Source organism: Triticum dicoccoides, chromosome 3A, assembly GCF_002162155.2.
Source record: "Triticum dicoccoides isolate Atlit2015 ecotype Zavitan chromosome 3A, WEW_v2.0, whole genome shotgun sequence".
Taxonomy (NCBI): Eukaryota; Viridiplantae; Streptophyta; class Magnoliopsida; order Poales; family Poaceae; genus Triticum; species Triticum dicoccoides.
In genome coordinates this window covers 393,356,913-393,381,235 of record NC_041384.1, presented here as the reverse complement: position 1 = coordinate 393,381,235, position 24,323 = coordinate 393,356,913, and the positions used below count along the sequence as shown (strand labels likewise).

The following is a 24,323-nucleotide window of genomic DNA, read 5'->3' as shown; positions in this document are numbered from 1 at the left end:
TGTGTGCCTCCCTCCCACAGTGGAAGAAGTCGGCGGGCGCCATCCTCTAGTTGGCCAATGCTGTCGGAGGTGAACTCCAGGTCATTGTGTCATTCGCTTAGGTGAAAAATTTGAGATAATCCCATCCTAATGTGTCGTTGATATTCTTTATACTTCTTGTTTGGAGTCTTGTGATCTGATTTTGTGTGTGGTTGTATTGAGATGTACGTTACTTACACATGTGACATTCTCGGGTGACACTATGTGTGTGCATTCTGTGTTGTATGGTACTCCCTCCGTCCAAAAAAGCTTGTCCCTCAAATGGATGTATCTAGCACCAAGTTAGTGCTAGATACATTCATTTCAAGGACAAGTGTTAGCTCTCAGCATATCAATACTTTGGATTGTTTGATTAGCTTGTTCTCTTAAGCTCTTTCATTACGATGTACACATGCTAACTGAACATATTTAAGTTTGAGTACTTACACAATTTACCTCTATCTCTACTTACTTTCGTATATGTCTGCCAGTCGATGAACTTAGTAAAATGTACCAGAACAGAATAATATTTCCAATTAAGTCACGGTGATTCAATGCTTCAAAGGGACCAATTATATAAGATTTTTTTCCTTTTCAGAAAAATCTTCATAAATTTCCTTTCAACTCTGAGGCCTGCGTGGTGAGAAGATGTTTCGATTTGTACACTAGGTAACTTCAGCAATTTCTTCTTTGCGCATCCCCATGAAGTCTTATGCACTTAACAAATCAACCAGCGCTCGTCTACTTCCATAAACCAAGTTTGGAATGGTGTGAATTAAATGCTCACAGCAAGCGCAACACAACAACTCTTCTCAAAAAACAAGCGGAAGGACGAATGATTTGGGATGGCGTGGTGCTTGAGGTGACTGAGAAACACGACAGCCATGGCGGGTGGGGTTAGACAGGACACGAAGGAGAGGATTAAAGAGGGCAAAATAAGCATGAGCTTCACATCATCACACTCACATGGTCAGCACCGGCAGGGGAGCACGGAGACAAGACCTCCATTGTTGGTAGCAATGTAAACGTTGTGAATTACAATGATGTTTGATCCATGTCTCTATATCCGAGTTTATTATTCTCTGGCAATGCATGGGCAGTCAACTAGTATTAGGTAGAGATAGAGATTACTGGTGGCATGAGGGGTAAATTTTAGCAACTCCGCAACTTCGGTGATGGACGAAAAAATAGGGGAGAAACATTCCTCCATGTAATATTACATATAAAATAATATTAAGAGAATCAACCATAGAAAATTCAAAATTTAGTATAGAAAATATTAACCTTTGGGTTTTTGTTAGATGGTTTAGCCTGCTTATCCAAATACTCACGCTTGAGCCGAACCTGAAACAACCACAAAGGGAAAACAGCAAGATTTACTAAAGCAATAAAGGGCAATGAAACTACTTTTTTCGGGTAACACAAACGTATATTTCTGAAACTTGAGAGTTATATGTCTCCCCGAACAGAAAAATGGAGGTTCTCACATCAAGACAGTGTATTTGTAGGCTAGGAGACGAGTAGCTGACAAACAATTCTTTTATTTGTGTACAAGGTGTCAAAAGCTTATGCAGATTCAAAAACTCCGGAACCTAAGATATTTTCTCGGAAAAAAAAAGATCAGAAAATATTTCCAGCCTAGCTACAGCACCAATTCAAGTTTTACAAAAAGGAAAATGAAGTACTCCCTCCATTCCATATAAGTCGTCGCTGATTTAGTACAACTTTGTACTAAAACAGCGACAACAAATATGGAACAGAGGGATTATATTCTGAACTCATGCACCAAACCCAATGTTGAAGGTCACATAGGTAACTCTTCTGGAAGACAATTGCCAGTGGGAAATGAAAAAACCTTCACTGGTTGTAAGATGGAAGAAGTAGGCATCATACCCTTCCAGTAAAATAATGTGGTTAATAGCTTGTCATGCTTTTTCCAACCAATTAGAGTTTCACTAGTAATCCCCTCTTACTATACTATGATAAGGATGGGAATCCACAGAAAAAATGATGGACGGGAAACAAGACAAGGAAGACCTTAGGATCAGTCGGGGTGGAGAAGGGCATTCCAGTAACTATTACAGCTCTCCCAGCACGGTCAGCAAAATCAAGACCCTCACTAACCTGTGAAAGTATAAAATGCATAAATAATGGATGTGCAATCTTTTAATGTCAACTAAACGGCTACAATTTGAAATGTGCACCCCTAACATAACAATAAACCCATCCTTTGAATAACGCTTTAGTTAACTGTAGCACCACAGTCAAACAGCTTCTCTGTTTACTCATACTCATCGTGCCACAAATGAGCACTTAACCATTCTGTTTTAGACTTTTAGTATGACATTACATTGTTCATAAGACAGTCATCCAACAATAATACAGCTTCTATTAGCACTACAGCATTCTTTCTTTAGTCGCTGAAAACTGAAACATTCGTTGTCTTCTGACACATAGAAAATTATTGAAATTAAGAATTGTAAATTTACAATAGATCAAGTAGCACAATTAGACTTGGGAAAGAATGATTTAACAGAAAGAAACGTTAAACTTTTAGCAAAAGAAAACTAAAATCAATATTTCATCAGAAGCTACAATACAAAACAGAAGCTGTAAGAATGAACAAGAACAAACTTTGCCGCGACAAACTGCGAAAAAAATTGCCCCAGAAGTAGAAGGATCGCGTAATTTGGCCGCATAATCCTGCAAATCACATGGTATAGAGTTATCTGAGCTTATGAAAAGTTCAAAGTTCAAGTGGGAACTAATAAATGATCTCAAAACCTCAATTGCATTTGGGAAGTTTGAAGACTGCCTAGGCTCTATAACTGGCTGCTTATGCTTGCACATTCTCTGCCATATTGTGCTATCATCCACTGAATGTTCATGGTTCTGCAAGGGATTCAAAATGCTCAAGGACAAATAGCGCAGACGGTTGGGATTAACTCATGGCAATTACACAGACCCTATTTTTCCAGTAGTCGATACACTTGTCCATCATAGAATATGAAGGAAAGAAAACAAGGAGACCATCTGGCACAATACGAGCAAAATTAACTGCAAAACAAGCACAAACATCAAATGCATACAGCAGCTAATTCGAAATACAAGCAGCTGCATGCTGTTCAAACTTTCAACTGCCTACCTATAACAGTGCCCAATTCTTGTTTGTATTTTACAGTCTCACGTGTCCGATAAGAAGAATTAAGTGGGTGTCCTGATGGCCCCACAGGCACAACTCCAACCCAGATTTGATCTTGAGAAATGACATGAGGATTCTCTAGCCTGACAGGGAACTCACTGGATGCATGAAAACATATTGCATCGACATCAAATAGAGAAATAAACATAAAGGCAAAGGTTCAAGTCGATAAACAAGTAAAGGAGAATTAAACTAGAGTTTTACTTACAGGTTTAATTCCATGGCAAGCGAGTCCAAGGGAGATAAAGTTCCAGAAGTTAAAATAATGGAGCGTACACCCAACTTCAGAAATTCCTCCATAGCAAGCCCTGGGTTAAAACACCACCAACTAAGAGTCCTTGAAGCCTTACCTGCAAATACATGAAAATGTTCATAGCAGACAATACAACCAGTTGATCATTGAAGGAGACTAACTGACGGCAACATATTAATGACTTAAATGTGCCTTTCTATAATTCTATGGTTACAAGGAATTATGAAACTGCCTGGAGTCAATGGAAGTTATGCATGTAACTTAGAATTAATCAAGTGACAGAGAAAGACTAAATGCTCCGTGCTTTAGTACAAATCTTGATGGAGGATTTTGCGGCTCCCACCACCATTATTTAGATAAAGGGATTATAATTATGCTTATGTTACAGATATGATATAAGAAAGGAACAGATAAGTCCTTGAAAAAAAAGGAACAGATAAGTGAGAGCAAAAAAACATTTTAGGTGAACGTATTCAGTACCAGATATGGTTATGAGTCATGGAACCAAATAAAATCAGATAAAAATGAACGCGTGCTGTATAGAATAATAGGTATGCTTTGTACTTACCGAAAACTTGCAATGAGTCACCAGATGTCTGTCGAGATGATTCATTCACATGAAACTGGAAACAAAAGATTTGAGTCTGGTTGTAAGAGCACACAATTGCCAATAAAGTACGCAAGCTTATACTGCAAAGCATAGAAAGAGAACGGATGACAAGACTACGAGTGAAGCCATACTAGAAGTCATGCATATATCATCATCATACATACATGGATGTGTATGATTCATCACCCAATGGTAACAGATGAGAGAAGTAACACTTACACAAGGCAGAGAAACTTACACTATAATACTTCGCATGGTTTTGACCACCACCCTTAAATATTATGTCAAGCATATCTCTAATTGTTTCCAATCTAGAAACAGTAGATTTTGCCTTGACACCAGCTTTAGTTTCACCAGAATTTCCTGAATATGTAGGAATAAAACAACGGAGCTCAGCTACTACATAAACCATGAAAATCTACAGAAATTTCAATGTGGTCAACTGAAATAACAAAACAAGACTCTGGAAAAATTGGCAGGTTTGGTGTTAACTAACCACAAAGAAAATGAAATGGATTCAAATGGAAAAAGGAATCATACAACAGACAATTACCTTCCTCGAGCAGTAGAGAAGCACTATCGATAGTCTCAATAAGCTTTTTGGATGTTTCAGACGTAATATTCAGTTCAGAGAGGAACTCGTATATGTAACTCCCAGGCTTTGTGTAACCCAGCTCCTTGGAATCAATTACAAGCTCACCGATTTTTTTTTCAAGTGCCATTAAAAGAGCTGGAAAAAGAGTTCCACTATTAACATGAGGAAAACTCACTTTCACAATCATCAAACTGAAAGGTAAATGATGTGAGAACTTTGAGTAACCTTTGAGGATAGCATAGTTTTCTGGGTCAAATTGTTTTTCAGCAGAATTTTCAATGGACCTCTTGAATGAACACAATTGGATGCATTCTTGAGCTTCCGTGATGCAAGAAGTGAGGTTGCTGGTAAGCAAGTCAAAAGAGGCAGCATCTGCACATATACTCTCCTGAATAAAAAAGTGATTGCAAATTCAAAACAAACCACGAGGATATTGCAAGAATATTGTCTCAAAATGGATATCAGGAATATATGTTTTTGCAACTGGGTTATTCAAAATTCAAGGCTAAAGTGCATCAAGAGAGTTCAATTATTAAGTTAAATAACATACTAAGTTTCGTGCACCAACCAGTACAACCAAAAGTCCGAACTTACGGAGAAGGTTGGGCAATCCACATATAACACCCCCCTCTCATGGGTGGCTTGATAAGGCCTAAACATGGACGGAAGGAGGGCGAGCATTTAAATGAAAAATGCAAAAGCCAAGACTTGAACCCAAGTTATTTTGCTCTGGTTAGAATAGGTGGTTTTAGATGGCACTGGGTTTTCGCCCCATGGTGAGCTGCTCGATGACGAGTGCTTGCAGTGGGTTTCCCAGTGGTGTCTTGAACCCGCTTTCCCCTTTCCAGTTTCCTTAAGACCTGGACTTTGTATTTCCGTTATGTCAAAGTAATGGAAAGGGGTAATGCCCGGTTCAAAAAAAAAAAAAAGACTTGAACCCAAGACCTCTTGGGTCTGATACCATATTAAGTTTCATACACCAACCAGTAGAACCAAAAGTCCAAACTTATGGAGAAGGTTGAGCAATCCATATATACTTAAACAATTATGTGCATATTTCCTTACCAGATTGTGTGCTTCATCAAATATAAGTACTGCATTGTCCCATGATATGCCAGTTAAGGAACGCCGATTTCCCGGATCAATGAGATAGTTATAAGGAGCAAATAAAATATCAACCGACTTGGAAAGCTCCCGGGAAATGTAATATGGGCAACTACAGCAAAAAGCAACAAATGTTATTTGGAAGAATGCATATGCATGTCTGGTTCAGTGTCTGTGTAGTGTATAGTATGCAAGTTAGGAAGAATAAAATATAAAACTTACGGTCCCTTGGTTCTCCCAATATTAACCAAGTCTTCAATGTCAAAAGGCTCACTCCCAAGCTCGGTGTTGTTTTTCATGTAATCTACAAGAAATGCCATCGTGTGTAATCATATGGTTAATTAACAAACAACATTCATTTTTTAATGGGCCATAACAAATTAAGGTAGCAAGGAGAAGAAAGGGAGATTGCATACAAATATCCAACCAACATAACAAAAAGAACATAGCATCTGTCTTAAAGGGCAGTTACATACATCAGCCTATAGGTTGTAGCAGTTACAGCAACACACCTAGTATAAATTTAAAAACTTGGAAGCAGGGTTGCAAGGTTCCATCACTGCCGCTTATTTTTGTGTAGAGCCAATTTTAAGGACTTGTATACCAAGAAAAGATGTAGTTGCACTTACCAGTGACAATGTTGTTATGACGGCACATGCGCTTCTTGCAGAGGTAGTGGCAACCATTGTTCTGTGCTTTTCCCCGGAGTTTGCTCACTTCTTCATGGATGCACATCTGCTCACGGGAGCCCAGCACTGCCATTTTCGGCCTGTGAAATGTTATGCACCAAAAATCAACCACTGACAGTGAAGGGGCCATGAAATTTAGCCCAAACTAACTGCAGCTCCAGACCTCGACTGACAGGACATTCATGATAAATTACTAAACAGCATACATTTCCACACAATCAGTCCTCCAATAAGAACAAAGTGCAATCACGGACAGAGGGTAATTGCTCAGAAACAGAAACTATGGTATCGACCTGTAGCTGGTGGCCTTGAGCTCCTTGATCACCTGCCGAAGCTGGCTATGCGTCCGGGAGGCATATATAATCACGGGGTACGACGATGACTGGGTCGCGGATGCCCCAGACTGCTGGCTCCCTGATGGCTGGCTGCCTCCCCCGCCCCCACCTCCGCCACCGCCCCGCAGAAACTCCCCGAAGGTGCGCCGCCAGGCGAGCGCGGAGCAGAGCAGGCAGAGCGTCTTCCCCGTCCCCGTCGGGCTCTCGAGCAGCGCGTTATTACCCTGTACATCGGTCCGGAGATGAAGTGAAAACGAGTAAGAAGAAATGGAGGAATGGGAGGCGCGGGGTAGGGTTTGGTGCTGGGGTTTTTGGGATTGGTTGGTCACCTGTTGCAGTGACTGGAGGACGCGGTCCATGTAGGTGATCTGGCAATCGTAGGCATCGTAGGGGAAGTCGACGTCCACGCCGCGGATGCGGTAGACCGGCATTGCGGCGGCCGGAGGGGGAGCTGGAGGAGGGGTCGGGGGTACGAGGGGGAAGCTTGCGGGGGAAGGGGACGAAAACCAAAAGAGAGGATTTGGGGTATTTAGTGCTCCCGGGCTCAAATCAACCTTTTTTTTCGATCAAATCAGAGAGTTTTTTTTTAACATCAATACAGATACAAGCGCATACAATCATCCCTATAAACGCATGCACGCACACCCTACCCCTATGAGCATCTGCAAAAGATTGAGTCGGCATATCATCTTGAAATTTACGAAGTCACCGATGATGCGCATCGCCGGTAATCCTGAAATAATTTCAGAAATAAATGTGAGCATCAGGATTTGAACCCTGATGGGCTGGTGATACCACAGTCCCTCTAACCATCCAACCACAGGTTGGTTCACGATCAAATCAGAGAGCTTTATCGTATAAAAGTGTTTCCTGGACAATCAGCCAAGAAGCTGGTTACCAGAAAAGATGGTGTTTTGTCGAGCCAACTTTCGGTCGGTGCAAACTCGTTTTGCACAAAGATGTCGGTAAGTTAGCCGACCGGTTTACATGCTGAATATCAAAGACAGAAAAATTATGAACTAGCTCTTCTATTTTTCTAAGATAGGTGCCATAATTGAACGAAAATTGTGGCGAGTGTTCCAGAGTGTCACCAACTCCAGGCAGTCCACCTCCATGATCACATGTGAAAAACCTCGAACTGTCGCAAACCGAGCTCCTTCTCAGAGTGACAAGGCTTCGACGATCAGTGGGTGTGAGATACCCATGTATGGCTTGCTCCAGGCTCCCAAAAGTGTCGAGGAGGAGCGTGCTACACCGCCTGCACCGCCTCTTCCGTCAGCAAAATTTAGAGCCCCGTTAGTAGTGATTTTGATGACTCCTAATTCCGGTGGACTCCAGCCATGCCCTGGCAGAACCATGGGAAGGTTCCGAGGGAGTTCGAGGAGCGCCAGAGCCTCCTTGGTATTTCTGAGAGCCGCAGCCAAATCTCTTCCTTCTTCTCCATGCTTGATACGATTGCGAGAGTGCCATATTGTCCACATGATGGTGATTATTTTAGCGTGATCTTCCTCTGCAAACCGTGTATCACATAGAATATCCCGAGCCCAAGAATCTGAGTGTAGACGCGGCAGTCTGATGTCGAACCAACCCAAGCTTCCTCCTAGAATCGGTGTGCAGGGGAGCATAAGATGAGAGCATGCATGAGGTCTTCCTCCTTTGCTAAGCAAACATTGCATCGGTCCACGACTGTAATATGCCGGTGTTTGAGAGTGCACTCATCTGGAAGGATCTTCCTTAGTACTCTCCACCAGAACACGCGAACTTTTGGGATAACTTTGAGCTTCCACTAAGCATTCCACAACTGTTTTTCATCTCCTTAGGTGTCGGTAGCCGTCCCTTCTCCTAGAGCTTGACGCTCGTTCTGAGTCACTAAGGCACGGTACGCCGATTTAATAGTGTAGTTGCCTGATCTCTCAAAGGCCCAAGCATATGAATCATCTCCATCCCCACGCCTAATAGGTATGTTAAGGATCGCCTCGGCGTCAGGTGTGATGAATGTTGATCGCACAAGATCATGTCGTCATGACCAATTGTCCACATCAATCAAGTCCGAAACAAACTGGACATTGGTGTTCATCGGTTTCAACATAGGGGACATAGAAATAGTTCCAGGAATCCATTTATCCGTCCAGGCATCGATGGAAGTCCCATCACCAACTCTTTTTATTAGACCAGCAACCAAAGCTTCCCTACCTGCTATAATAGCTCTCCAAGTTGCAGAAGCAGATTTAGGAACAGTTGCATGCATGAAATCTGTATCAGGGAAGTAACGCCCTTTTAATACTCTCGCACATAAAGAATCTGGGTTCGTTAAGAACCTCCAGCCGTATTTCCCTAATAGTGCAAGATTAAACTGATGGGGTTCTCGAAAACACATACCTCCTTTGCACTTTGGTGTAGCAAGGTTTTTCCATGAAACCCGGTGCATAACATTCTTGTCAAGAGAACTGCTCCAGAAATTTTTTGCCATGGGGGAAGTCAGGCTCTTACAAACTTTCTTGGTGAGCAGAAAAGTACTCATCGAGTACATGGGAATTGCATGTACCACTGACTTAAGCATTGTTTTACGTCTTGCACAAGCCAGGAGCTTCTCAGACCATCCATGCATTTTACCACGAGCCCTCTCTCCGATGTGAGCAAAAGTGTTGGGGATCGTAGCAGAAATTTAAAATTTTCTACGCATCACCAAGATCAATCTATGGAGTAATCTAGCAACGAGGGGAAGGGGAGTGCATCTACATACCCTTGTAGATCGCTAAGCGGAAGCGTTGCAAGAACGCGGATGAAGGAGTCGTACTCGCAGCGATTCAGATCGCGGTTGATTCTGATCTAAGCGCCGAACAACGGCGCCTCCGCGTTCAACACACGTGCAGCCCGGTGACGTCTCCCACGCCTTGATCTAGCAAGGAGAGAATGAGAGGTTGGGGAAGACTCCGTCCAGCAGCAGCACGACGGCGTGGTGGTGAAGGAGGAGCGTGGCAATCATGCAGGGCTTCGCCAAGCACCGCGGGAGAAGAGGAGGACTTGGGAGAGGGGGAGGGCCGCGCCAGAACTTGGGTCCGGCTGCCCTCCCACCCCCCACATATATATAGGGGCAAGGGAGAGGGGGGCCGGCCCCCTCAGATCCAATCTGAGGAGGCGGCGGCGGCCATGGGGGTTTCCTTTCCCCCCAAGGCAAGGGGGCGCCCCCCTTTAGGGTTCCCCCAAACCCTAGCGTCATCGAACCTTAAGTGTGTAGACCCTACGGGCTCGGGAGTCATGCAGACATGGTCAAGACAACTCTCCGGTCAATAACCAACAGCAGGATCTGGATACCCATGTTGCCTCCCACATGCTCCACGATGATCTCATCGGATGAACCACGATGTCAAGGATTCAATCAATCCCGTATACAATTCCCTTTGTCTATCGGTACGATACTTGCCCGAGATTCGATCGTCGGTATCCCGATACCTTGTTCAATCTCATTACCGGCAAGTCTATTTACTCGTTCCGTAACACATCATCCCGTGATCAACTCCTTAGATCACATTGTGCATATTATGATGATGTCCTATCGAGTGGGCCCAGAGATACCTCTCTGTTTACACGGAGTGACAAATCCTAGTCTCGATTCGTGCCAACCCAACAGACACTTTCGGAGATACCCGTAGTGCACTTTTATAGCCACCCAGTTACGTTGTGACGTTTGGCACACCCAAAGCACTCCTACGGTATCCGGGAGTTGCACAATCTCATGGTCTAAGGAAATGATATTGACATTAGAAAAGCTTTAGCATACGAACTACACGATCTTGTGCTAGGCTTAGGATTGGGTCTTGTCCATCACATGATTCTCCTAATGATGTGATCCCGTTATCAACGACATCCAAAGTCCATGGTTAGGAAACCGTAACCATCTATTGATCAATGAGCTAGTCAACTAGAGGCTTACTAGGGACATGGTGTTGTCTATGTATCCACACATGTATCTAAGTTTCCTATCAATACAATTCTAGCATGGATAATAAACGATTATCATGAAAAAGGAAATATAATAATAACCAATTTATTATTGCCTCTAGGGCATATTTCCAACAGTCTCCCACTTGCACTAGAGTCAATAATCTAGTTCACATCGCCATGTGATTAACACTCATAGGTTACATCGCCATGTGACCAACATTCAAAGAGTTTACTAGAGTCACTAATCTAGTTCACATCACTATGTGATTAACACTCAATGAGTTCTGGGTTTGATCATGTTATGCTTGTGAGAGAGGTTGTAGTCAACGGGTCTGCAATATTCAGATCCCTATGTATTTCGCAAAACTTTATGTCATATCGTAGATGCTGCTACCACGTTCCACTTGGAGCTATTCCAAATTGTTGCTCCATTATACGTATCCGGTATCTCTACTCAGAGCTATTTGGATAGGTGTTAAGCTTGCATCGACGTAACTCTTTACGTCGAACTCTTTATCACTTCCATAACCGAGAAACATTTCCTTATTCCTCTAAGGATAATTTTGACCGCTATCTGGTGATCCACTCCTAGATCACCTTTGTACCCTCTTGCTAGACATGTGGCAAGGCACACATCTGGTGCGGTACTCAACATGGCATACCGTATAGAGCCTATGACAAAAGCATAGGGGACGACCTTCGTCCTTCCTCTTTCTTCTGCCGTGGTCAAGCTTTGAGTCTTACTCAACTTCACACCCTACAACTCAGGTAAGAATCCCTTCTTTGACTGATCTATTTTGAACTCCTTCAAAATCATGTCAAGGTGTGCGTTCTTTGAAAGTATCACCAGGCGTCTTGATCTATCTCTATAGATCTTGATGCCCAATATGTAAGCAGCTTTATCCAGGTCTTCCTTTGAAAATCACTCTTCAAACAACTGTTTATGCTTTCCAGAAATTCTACATTATTTTGGATCAAGAATATGTCATCCACATATACTTATCAGAAATCTTGTAGTGCTCCCACTCACTTTCTTGTAAATACAAGTTTCTAGCAAACATTGTATAAACCTAAAAGCTTTGATCACTCCATCAAAGCATATATTCTGACTCCAAGATGCTTGCTCTAGTCCATAGAAGGATCACTGGAGCCAGCATACCTTTTAGCATTCTTAGGATCGACAAAACTTTGATTGTATCACATACAACTCTTTCTTACGAAAACTGGTAAGAAAACTTGTTTTTGACATCCATCTGTCATATTTCATAATCGAAAAATACAGCTAATGCTAACATGATTCCGACGGACTTAAGCATCGCTACGGGTGAGAAATTCTCATCATTGTCAACTCCTTGAACTTGTGAAAAGACTCTTTCCCACAAGTCAAGCTTCATAGACGGTAACATTACCGCCCACGTCCGTCTTCTTCTTAAAGATCCATTTATCTCAATGGCTTGCCGATCATCGGGCAAGTCCACCAAAGTCCATACTTTGTTCTGATACATGGATCCTATCTCGGATTTCATGGCTTCTAACCATTTGTCAGAATACGGGCCCACCATCGCTTCTCCATAGCTCGTAGGTTCATTGTTGTCTAACAACATGATATCTAAGACAGGATTACCGTACCACTCAGGAGTAGTACATATCCTTGTCGACCTACGAGGTTCGGCAGCAACTTGATCCGAAGCTTCATGATCACTATCATTAACTTCCTATTCAACAGACGTAGGTGCCACAGAAAACATCTTTCTGTGTTGCATCACTCTCTTGTTGAAGTAAAGGTTCGACAACCTCATCAAGTTCTATCTTCCTCCCACTCAATTCTTTCGAGAGAAACTCCTTCTCGAGAAAGGACCCGTTCTTAGCGACAAACAATTTGCCCTTGGATCTGAGATAGAGGGTATACCCAACTGTCACCTTTGGGTATCTTGTGAAGATGTGTTTGTCCGCTTTTGGGTTCGAGCTTCTCCAGCTAAAGCCTTAAGCATCGCAGCCCCAAACATTAAGAAACGACAACTTTGGTTTCTTGCCAAACCATATTCATACTACGTCGTCTCAACGGACTTAGATGGTGTCCTATCTAAAGTGAATGCAGCTGTCTCTAACGCATATCCTCAAAATGAAAATGGTAGATCGGTAAGAGACATCATACATCGCACCATATCTCATAAGGTTCGATTATGACGTCCGGACACACCATTACCCTATGGTGTTCTAGGTGGCTTCAACTGTGAAACAATTCCACAATGTCTTAAGTGATTGCCAAACTCATAACTCAGAAATTCTCATCGATCAGATCGTAGGAATTTGATCTTCTTGTTATGATGGTTCTTAACTTCACTCTGAAATCGCTTGAACTTTTCAAATGTTTCAGACTTGTGCTTCATTAAGTAAATATACCTATATCTACTCAAATCGTCAGTGAAGATGAGAAAATAGTGATATCCACCACACGCTTCAATTCTCATTGGATCACACGCATCAGCATGTATGATTTCCAACAAGTCACTTGCCCGTTTCATTGTACCTGAAAACGGGGTCTTAGTCATCCTGCCCATGAGGCATGGCTTGCATGTGTCAAGAGATTCAAAATTAAGTGACTCCAAACATCCATCGACATGGAGTTTCTTCATGCATCTTACGCCAATATGACCTAAGTGGCAGTGCCACAAGAAAGTGGTACTATCATTATTAACTCTACATCTTTTGGCGTGAACATGCGTATTACCACGACCGAGATTCAATGAACCATTCACATAGGGTGCATGACCATGAAAGGTATTATTCATGTAAACAGAATAACCATTATTCTCTAACTTAAATGAATAACCGTATTGCAATGAACATGATCTAATCATATTCATGCTCAACATAGACACCTGATAACATTTATCTAGGTTCAATACTAATCCCGAAGGCAGTTGGAGCGTGCGATGGTGATCTCATCAACTTTGGAAACACTTCCAACACACATCGTGACCTCGGCCTTAGCCAGTCTCCGTTTAGTCTGTAGCTTTTGCTTCAAGACACAAATAATAGCAACTGAACTGGTATCCAATACCCAGGTGCCACTAGGAGTACTAGTGAGGTACACATTAATAACATGTATATACTTTGTTGAAGTTGTCAGCCTTCTTATCTACCATGCATTTGGGGTAATTCCTCTACCAGTGACCGTTCCCCTTACAATAGAAGCACTTAGTCTCGGGTTTGGGTTCAACCTTGGGTTCCTTTACTGGAGCGGCAACTGGTTTGCCATCCATGAAGTTTCCCTTCTAGCCCTTGCCCTTCTTGAAACCAGTGGTCTTGTTAAACCATCAACACTTGATGCTCCTTCTTGATTTCTACCTTTTGCGGTCTTAAGCACCGCGAACAGCTCTGGGATCAACTCCATCCCTTGCATGTCATAGTTCATCACAAAGATCTAGTAGCTTAGTGATAGTGGCTAGAGAACTCTATCAATCACTATCTTATCTGGAAGTTTAACTCACACTTGATTTAAGTGATTGTAGCACCCAGACATTCTGAGCACATGCTCACTAGCTGAGCTATTCTCCTCCATCTTGTTGGCAAAAGAACTTGTCAGAGGTCTCATACCTCTCAACACGGGCATGAGCCTGAAATCCCAATTTCAGCTCTTGGAACATCTCATATGTCTTATGGCGTTCAAAACGTCATTGGAATCCTGATTCTAAGCCGTAAAGTATGGTGCACTAAACTATCAAGTAGTCATCAGGATGTGTCTGTCAGGTGTTTACAACATCCACAGACGACGTTGTAGGGGTTTGCACATCGAGCAGTGCATCAAAGACGTAAGCCTTCTATGTAGCAGTGAGGACACTCCTCGGACTACGGACCCAGTCCGCATCATTGCTTACAATATCTTTGAACTTAGTCTTTCTCTAGGAACGTATTGAAACAGGGAGCTACAACGTGAACTATTTATCTACAACATATTTGCAAAGATAATTTAGACTATGTTCGTGATAATTAAGTTCATCTAATCAAATTATTCAATGAACTCCCACTTAGATAGACATCCCTCTAGTCATCTAAGTGATACATGATCCGAGTCAACTAGGCCGTGTCCGATCATCACGTGAGACGGACTAGTCATCATCGGTGAACATCTTCATGTTGATCGTATCCACTATACGACTCATGTTTGACCTTTCGGTCTTCCGTGTTCCAAGGCCATGTCTGTACATGCTAGGCTCGTCAAGTTAACCTAAGTGTATTGCATGTGTAAATCTGGCTTACACCCGTTGTATGCGAACGTTAGAACCTATCACACCCGATCATCACGTGGTGCTTCGGAACAACGGACCTTAGCAACGGTGCACAGTTAGGGGGAACACTTTCTTGAAATTATTGCGAGGGATCATATTATTTATGCTATCGTCGTTCTAAGCAAATAAGATGTAAAACATGATAAACATCACATGCAATCAAATAGTCACATGATATGGCCAATATCATTTTGTTCCTTTTGATCTCCATCTTCGGGGCGCCATGATCATCATTGTCACCGGCATGACACCATGATCTCCATCATCATGATCTCCATCATCGTGTCTTCATGAAGTTGTCTCGTCATCTATTACTTCTACTACTATGGCTAACGGTTTAGCAATAAATTAAAGTAATTACATGACGTTTATGATGACACGCATGTCATAAATAAATTAAGACAACTCCTATGGCTCCTGCCGGTTGTCATACTCATCGATATGCAAGTCATGATTCCTATTACAAGAACATGATCAATCTCATACATCACATATATCATTCATCACATCCTTTTGGCCATATCACATCACGTAGCATACCCTGCAAAAACAAGTTAGACGTCCTCTAATTGTTGTTGCATGTTTTATGTGGCTGCTATGGGTTTCTAGCAAGAACATTTCTTACCTACGCAAAACCACAACGGTGATATGCCAATTGCTATTTACCCTTCATAAGGACCCTTTTCATCGAATCCGATCCGACTAAACTGGGAGAGACAGACACCCGCCAGCCACCTTATGCATCAAGTGCATGTCAGTCGGTGGAACCAGTCTCACGTAAGCGTACGTGTAAGGTCGGTCCAGGCCGCTTCATCCCACAATGTCGTCGAATCAAGATAAGACTAGTAACGGCAAGCAAATTGAACAAATCATCGCCCACAACTACTTTGTGTTCTACTCGTGCATAGAATCTATGCATATACCTAGCTCATGATACCACTGTTGGGGATCGTAGCAGAAATTTAAAATTTTCTACGCATCACCAAGATCAATCTATGGAGTAATCTAGCAACGAGGGGAAGGGGAGTGCATCTACATACCCTTGTAGATCTCTAAGTGGAAGCGTTGCAAGAACGCGAATGAAGGAGTCGTACTCGCAGCGATTCAGATCGCGGTTGATTCCGATCTAAGCGCCGAACAACGGCGCCTGCGCGTTCAACACACGTGCAGCCCGATGACGTCTCCCATGCCTTGATCCAGCAAGGGGAGAAGGAGAGGTTGGGGAAGACTCCATCCAGCAGCAGCACGACGGCGTGGTGGTGAAGGAGGAGTGTGGCAATCATGCAGGGCTTCGCCAAGCACCGCAGGAGAAGAGGAGGACTTGGGAGAGGGGGAGGGCTGCGCCAGAACTTGGGTGCGGCTGCCCTCCCACCCCCCACATATATATAGGGGCAAGGGAGAGGGGGGCCGGCCCCCTCAGATCCAATCTGAGGAGGCGGCGGCGGCCATGGGGGTTGCCTTTCCCCCCAAGGCAAGGGGGACGCCCCCCTTTAGGGTTCCCCCAAACCCTAGCGTCATCAAACCTTAAGTGTGTAGACCCTACGGGCTCGGGAGTCATGCAGACATGGCCGAGACAACTCTCCGGTCAATAACCAATAGCGGGATCTGGATACCCATGTTGGCTCCCACATGCTCCACGATGATCTCATCGGATGAACCACGATGTCAAGGATTCAATCAATCCCGTATACAATTCCCTTTGTCTATCGATACGATACTTGCCCGAGATTCGATCGTCAGTATCCCGATACCTTGTTCAATCTCGTTACCGGCAAGTCTCTTTACTCGTTCCGTAACACATCATCCCGTGATCAACTCCTTGATCACATTGTGCACATTATGATGATGTCCTACCGAGTGGGCCCAGAGATACCTCTCCGTTTACACGGAGTGACAAATCCCAGTCTCGATTCGTGCCAACCCAACAGACACTTTCGAAGATACCCGTAGTGCACCTTTATAGCCACCCAGTTACGTTGTGACATTTGGCACACCCAAAGCACTCCTACGGTATCCGGGAGTTGCACAATCTCATGGTCTAAGGAAATGATACTTGACATTAGAAAAGCTTTAGCATACGAACTACACGATCTTGTGCTAGGCTTAGGATTGGGTCTTGTCCATCACATCATTCTTCTAAATGATGTGATCCCGTTATCAACGACATCCAATGTCCATGGTTAGGAAACCATAACCATCTATTGATCAATGAGCTAGTCAACTAGAGGCTTACTAGGGACATGGTGTTGTCTATGTATCCACACATGTATCTGAGTTTCCTATCAATACAATTCTAGCATGGATAATAAACGATTATCATGAACAAGGAAATATAATAATAACCAATTTATTATTGCCTCTAGGCATATTTCCAACAAAAAGTTCCACGTGTAATACGTCCAACAGTGGCAGGTAGGCCCAAGTAGCGCTCGCTGAAAGCCTCTAGTGCAATATTCAGAATAGCTTTCAACTGTTGTCTTAACTGAGCTGGTGTGTTCGAACTAAAATATATTGAACTCTTATCACGGTTTACACACTGCCCCAACGCTTCTCCATAAATTCGAAGAATCTCATTCAGCCTTACAACACTTTGGGAGGTTGCACTGATGAATATAAGACTATCATCTGCAAATAAAAGATGTGTGACCCAAGGTGATGTGTAGTTGACTCTAATAAGTCGAGTCCTAGATTAAGGGGTACTCGGGCGTCTGGACTATGTAACATGGGCCGGACTAATGGGCTATGAAGATACAAGACAGAAGACTTCCTCCCGTGTCCGGATGGGACTCTCCTTTGCGTGGATGGCAAGCTTGGCGTTCAGATATGTAGATTCCTTCCTTTGTAAACCAACTCTGTACAACCCTAGGCCCCTCCGGTGTCTATATAAACTGGAGGGTTTAGTCCGTAGAGGCAATCACAATCATACAGGCTAGACTTCTAGGGTTTAGCCACAACGATCTCGTGGTAGATCAACTCTTGTAATCCTCATACTCATCAAGATCAATCAAGCAGGACGTAGGGTATTACCTCCATCAAGAGGGCCCGAACCTGGGTAAAACATTGTGTCCCCTGCCTCCTGTTACCATCGACCTTAGACGCACAGTTCGGGACCCCCTACCCGAGATCCGCCGGTTTTGACATCGACATTGGTGCTTTCATTAAGAGATCCATTGCGTCGTCACCAGAAGGTTCGATGGCTCCATCAATCATCTACAACAATGCTGCCCTGGAGGAGGTTTTCCTCCCTAGTCAGATCTTTGTGTTTAGCGGCTTCGCACTGCGGGCCAACTCGCTTGGCCATCTAGAGTAGATCGACAACTACGCCCCAGGTCACCAGATTAGTTTTGGAAACTTGGATTATGTCGCTAACATCTGAGGAGACTTGATCTTCCAAGGATTTGCGACCCCAACCTTCGCTCTGGCCTTAGAGCCAGAGCGCGTCGCCAGGTCCGAAGGCGGGATTTCTAAACTCTCCGGACTATCTGTGGCCACTAAGCCCAGTACGGGAGAGCCGGAGGAAGCAATGTCGCTGGCAACTATCTCAAAGACGGACTCTTCCCCGGACACTGGCTTTGAACTCTCGGAGTCAGCATCGTGTGAGCTCGGCCGAGGTATCCCCTTCTCGCCGTACTCCATGGATTCCCTTCTCCCTGGCCAAACCTCGCCTTTAAGCGAAGCTCTGGACTTGATGCGATCCCTCATCATTACGAAGGAGCAACGTCCAAACTACGCCCAGCCCGAACTAGGGTCTGAGAACGGGGAATTTTATGTCCCACCCACCACCCACTTAATCTCCACTGTCGAGGACTTAATTGACATGCTCGATTACGGCTCCGAAGACATCGACGGTATGGATGACGATGCCGGAGAAGAGCAGGCCCAAAACCCGCCGTTTACTGGACGCTGGACGGCCACCTCTTCGTATGACGTGTACATGGTGGATACACCCAAGGAGGGTGACGACGATAATGAGAAAAATCTAGTAGAGGACAAACCTCCCGAGATACAACCAAAACGCCGACGGCGCCGCTCTAAATCACGCCGCAGCAAAGACAGCAATACCAACACGAGAGATAACAATACTCCGGGCGATGCCGAAGACCAAGGAAACCCCGTCGAGCAAAACTCTGAACAAGACGATCGGGAGGATGGGCAAGTTAGCCCTGATGAACAGGCCGCAACGAAGACTCGGAGGACAGTAATTACCTTCCACTCTCTGAGGATGAGGTGAGCCTCGGCAAAGAAGACTTTATCGTGCTTGAGGAACCTCTCGAGCAGGAGCGCTTCAAGCAACGACTAATAGCCACTGCAAGGAGTCTGAAAAAGAAACAACAGCAACTTCAAGTTGACCAAGATCTACTCAACGACAGATGACTAATGTCCTGGCAGCCGAGGAATACGGCCTCGTGCGCCCAACCAAAAGTTATCTGAAGCGTAAACTGCTACCTTAATTCGATGACGAGGCACTTGAGCCCGTACCAACAACAAGTAATGCGGCTGACCGGCCACCACGTGGACGGGACAAAACAACAACTCAAGCCGATCACCGGCTCATACTATCTCGCCGTAAAGGTAGAGACACAACGGCTCGGGGATACACATATGACATGCGGCATGACCTGAAGAATAGAGCAGGTCCGTCCAGGTCGATCTACGGATCGCGGGGGCGTGTCCCGAAGCGTGACGACGGCTATCAAGCCAAACATGACAAGCATAATCACGCCCGGGCCGAAAGCCGCAGACAGACTCCATCCAAACTATGTCGCGACCTGGCCCGATATAGAGGCGCCGCACACCCCCTCTGCTTCACTGATGAAGTAATGGAACATGAATTCCCAAAAGGGTTTAAACCCGTGAATATCGAATCGTATGATGGAATAACGGATCCCGCGGTATGGATTGAGGATTTTCTTCTCCATATTCATATGGCCCGTGGTGATGATCTTCATGCCATCAAATACCTCCCGCTAAAACTCAAGGGACCAGCTCGGCACTGGTTGAACAACCTTCCTGAAAACTCCATTGGCAGTTGGGAGGACTTGGAAGACGCCTTCCGCGACAACTTCCAAGGTACATACATCCGACCTCCGAATGTTGATGACTTAAGTCACATAGTTCAATAGCCCGGAGAGTCAGCCGGGAAATTCTGGAAAAGGTTCTTAACTAAAAAGAACCAGATCATCGACTACCCGGACGTCGAAGCCCTAGCGACCTTTAAGCATAGCATTCGCGACGAATGGCTCGCCCGACACGTCGGCCAAGAAAAGTTGAAGTCCATGGCGGCCCTCACGACACTTATGACCCGCTTTTGTGCGGGCGAAGATAGTTGGCTAGCCCGTAGCAATCATAATGCAAGCGAACCTGGCACCTCCAAAGCCAAGAATAGCAACGGCAAGCCCCGACGCAACAGGCATAAGTGTCGAAACAATGGTGAAAATACTGATGACATGGCAATCAACACCGGATTCAGTGGCTCCAAGTCCGGTCAGCGGAAGAAGCCATATAAAAGGAACAATCTGGGCTCTTCCAGCTTGGACCGCACACTCGATCGTCCATGTCAGATCCACGGCACCCCTGATAAACCAGCCAATCATACCCACCGGAGTTGTTGGGTCTTTAAACAGGCCGGCAAGTTAAATGCCGAAGACAAGGAGAAGGGGTCGCAAAGCGAGAATGACGACAAGGAGCCCTGTCCGCCGCACACAGGGGGACAGAAGAAGTTTTCCCCCAGGTTAAAACGATGAGCATGATATATGCTACCCATATACCCAAGAGGGAGCGCAAACGTGTGCTCAGGGACGTCTATGCGATGGAGCCAGTCGCCCCAAAATTCAACCCATGGTCGTCCTGCCCGATCACTTTCGATCGCAGGGACCATCCGGCCAGTATTCGTCACGACGGTTCAGCCGCACTGGTCCTTGACCCAACTATTGATGGATTCCACCTCATGCGAGTCCTCATTGACGGTGTCAGCTGCCTCAACCTGCTCTATCAGGATACAGTCCGCAAAATGGGCATCGATCCATCAAGGACCAAGCCCACAAAAACTACCTTTAAAGGAGTAATACCAGGTGTAGATGCCCGCTACACGGGTTCAATCACATTGGAAGTTGTCTTCGGATCCCCGGACAACTTCCGAAGCGAAGAATTGATCTTCAACATGGTCCCCTTCCGTAGTGGCTATCACGCACTGCTCAGACGAACTGCATTTGCTCGATTCAATGCAGTGCCACATTATGCTTATCTCAAACTTAAGATGCCCGGACCACGCGGTGTCATAACAGTCAATGGAAACACGGAGCGCTCCCTCCGTACTGAGGAGCACACCGCGGCCCTAGCAGCAGAAGTACAGAGCGGCCTTATCAAGTAGAACCTTAATTCGATGGCCAAGCTCCTGGACATTGTCAAACGAGTCCAGACTACTCTACAGCAGAACAGTACAGCCCGTCAGGAGCTCGACTAGCAATTCGGCCTCCGTCTCAGTCCCGACCAAATGGCGGCGTACGTACCGCGCGTACATAACTACACACTCAAAATACCATGGGCATAGACGGAGGCGTAACTTGATTATGGTCCATCATACGGCTCCCACACATACTTTTCCTTTTCCTTCTTACCATTTTTTGGTCTCTTCTCTACAGGCCCCTTTCGACGGCCTGATCACCGGTCCTTTCGAAGGACGGATATACCAAGGCGGCAAGCAGACGTGTGGGGGAATCTCTAGATGTTCTCCTTGATGATCATTCTACCTGTTTTCAGGACCCGCACGCAGCTCCCCCTTGGTCTTGGCATGTTAAATAACCCTGCTGCTTATTGCACTATTTGTACAAATACGCTTTGATGTATTAATCAAATTATAATGGAAACAGTTTGCAGCCCGACCTACGTGGCACTAGCTTACTACTTAATTTTATTTCGCTATTCTTATCGGTTGCACCCGTACACTTTGGTACGCTCTAATTTGCCAGGGGCTTCATTGTGCTCCATACTACGGCAACAAAGTCCTGATACGTCCATTTGGCATCATGCTTTTATATCAATATTTATTGCATTATGGGACGTTATTACGTATTATGTCACAATACTTATGCCTACTCTCTCTTATTTTACAAGGTTTACATGAAGAGGGAGAATGCCGGCAGCTGGAATTCTAGGCTAGAAAAGGAGCAAATATTAGAGACCTATTCTGCACAGCTCCAAAAGTCCTGAAACTTCACGGAAGCCATTTTTGGAATTAATAAAAAAATACTGAGTGAAGAAAGTACCAGAGGGGGCCCACACCCTGGCCACGAGGGTGGGGGCGCGCCCTACCCCCTGGGCGCCCCCTTCCTCATGGGCCCCCTGGTGGCCCTCCGATGCCCATCTTTGGCTATATGGAGTCTTTCGTCGAGGAAAAAAATCAGAAGCAAGCTCACAGGACGAAACTCCGCCTCCACGAGGCGGAACCTTGGCGGAACCAATCTAGGGCTCCGACAGAGCTGTTTTGCCGGGGAAACTTCCCTCCGGGAGGGGGAAATCATCACCAAAGATCCTCTCATCGGGAGGGGGTCAATCTCCATCAACATCTTCACCGGCACCATCTCATCTCAAACCCTAGTTCATCTCTTGTATCCAATCTTTGTATCCAAACCTCAGATTGGTACCTGTGGGTTGCTAGTAGTGTTGATTACTCCTTGTAGTTGATGCTAGTTGGTTTACTTGGTGGAAGATCATATGTTCAGATCCATTATGCATATTAATACCCCTCTGATTTTGAACATGAATATGGTTTGTGAGTAGTTACGTTTGTTCCTGAGGACATGGGAGAAGTCTTGCTATAAGTAGTCATGTGAATTTGGTATTCGTTCGTTATTTTGATGAGATGTATGTTGTCATCCCTCTAGTGGTGTCATGTGAACGTCGACTACATGACACTTCACCGTTGTTTGGGCCTAGAGGGAGGCATTGGGAAGTAATAAGTAGATGATGGGTTGCTAGAGTGACAGAAGCTTAAACCCAGTTTATGCGTTGCTTCGTAAGGAGCTGATTTGGATCCATATGTTTCATGCTATGGTTAGGTTTACCTTAATACTTCTGTTGTAGTTGGGGATGCTTGTAATGGGGGTTAATCATAAGTGGAATGCTTGTCCAAGTAAGGACAGTACCCAAGCACCGGTCCACCCACATATCCAATTATCAAAGTACCGAACGCAAATCATATGAACATGACGAAAACTAGCTTGACAATAATTCCCATGTGTCCTCAGGAGTGCTTTCCTTCATATAAGAGTTTGTCCAGGCTTGTACTTTGCTACAAAAAGGATTGGGCCATCTTGCTGCACCTTGTTTACTTTTATTACTTGCTACTCGTTACAAATTACCTTATCACAAAACTATCTGTTACCGATAATTTCAGTGCTTGCAGAGAATACCTTACTGAAAACTGTTTATCATTTCCTTTTGCTCCTCGTTGGGTTCGGCACTCTTACTTATCGAAAAGGCTACGATAGATCCCCTACACTTGTGGGTCATCAAGACTCTTTTCTTGCGCCGTTGCCGAGGAGTGAAGCGCCTTTGGTAGGTGGAATTTGGTAAGTAAAAATTTATATAGTGTAACGCCCCGGATGTAATTTACCATATTTGTATTCCAACTCTTGCCATTTTCGGCTCTAAGTTATGATATTCCATCGTGGTTGGGTTTTATCTTCGTTTGCATTTTGTTCATGTGATGCATCTCATATCATGTCATCTTGTGCATCGCATCTGCATACGTGTCCGTCTCATGCATCCGAGCATTTTCCCCGTTGTCCATTTTGTGATCCGACACTCCTATGTCCTCCGGCGCCCCCTTTTGCCTCTTTTCGTGTGCGGGTGTTAAACATTCTCAGAGTGGACCAAGATTTGCCAAGCGGCCTTGGTACACTATCGGTAGACCGCCTGTCAAGTTTCGTGCCATTTGGAGTCCGTTTGATACTCCAACGGTTAACCGGGGAACCGTAAAGGCCTCGTGTGTGTTGCAGCCCAACACCCCTCCAAAGTGGCCCAAAACCCATCCAAACCCCCTCCATCCTCTCGGCCGTTCGATCACAATCGCGTGGCCGAAAACCGCACTCCATTTGGACTCTCCTAGCTCCCTCTACCTATAAATATGTGCCCCTCCCGGATTTTCGCGCAGTCTAACCCTAGCCCCGCTGCCTCTTCGCCGCCGGACACGTCCGGACGGTGCCGGACGCGTCCGCCGCCACGCCCCAGCCACTCCGCCCCTGACACGTGGCAGCACCACCGCGCCCGCGTTGCCGGC

General features: G+C 44.9%; 1 protein-coding gene across 2 annotated transcripts in view; it reads right to left on the bottom strand.

Annotated features, from left to right (window-relative positions):
* Positions 1-7,294, bottom strand: part of LOC119268293 (regulator of telomere elongation helicase 1 homolog) — a 13,760-nt gene extending 6,466 nt beyond the window's left edge. The window contains exons 1-16 of one of the 2 annotated variants that reach the window (XM_037549881.1): positions 7,136-7,294; positions 6,765-7,030; positions 6,412-6,551; positions 6,005-6,086; positions 5,744-5,894; positions 4,904-5,066; positions 4,637-4,813; positions 4,322-4,446; positions 4,042-4,096; positions 3,429-3,570; positions 3,164-3,318; positions 2,984-3,075; positions 2,803-2,910; positions 2,653-2,721; positions 2,056-2,142; positions 1,303-1,362 (exon numbers count right to left, since the gene is read on the bottom strand). In XM_037549881.1, the coding sequence (XP_037405778.1) occupies positions 1,303-1,362; positions 2,056-2,142; positions 2,653-2,721; positions 2,803-2,910; positions 2,984-3,075; positions 3,164-3,318; positions 3,429-3,570; positions 4,042-4,096; positions 4,322-4,446; positions 4,637-4,813; positions 4,904-5,066; positions 5,744-5,894; positions 6,005-6,086; positions 6,412-6,551; positions 6,765-7,030; positions 7,136-7,237 (1,974 nt within the window). In that variant the 5' untranslated portion in view covers positions 7,238-7,294. The remainder of the gene's footprint in view (positions 1-1,302; positions 1,363-2,055; positions 2,143-2,652; positions 2,722-2,802; positions 2,911-2,983; positions 3,076-3,163; positions 3,319-3,428; positions 3,571-4,041; positions 4,097-4,321; positions 4,447-4,636; positions 4,814-4,903; positions 5,067-5,743; positions 5,895-6,004; positions 6,087-6,411; positions 6,552-6,764; positions 7,031-7,135) is intronic. The other variant, XM_037549882.1, reaches the window with a different exon arrangement.
* Between the last annotated feature and the right edge of the window lie 17,029 nt (positions 7,295-24,323).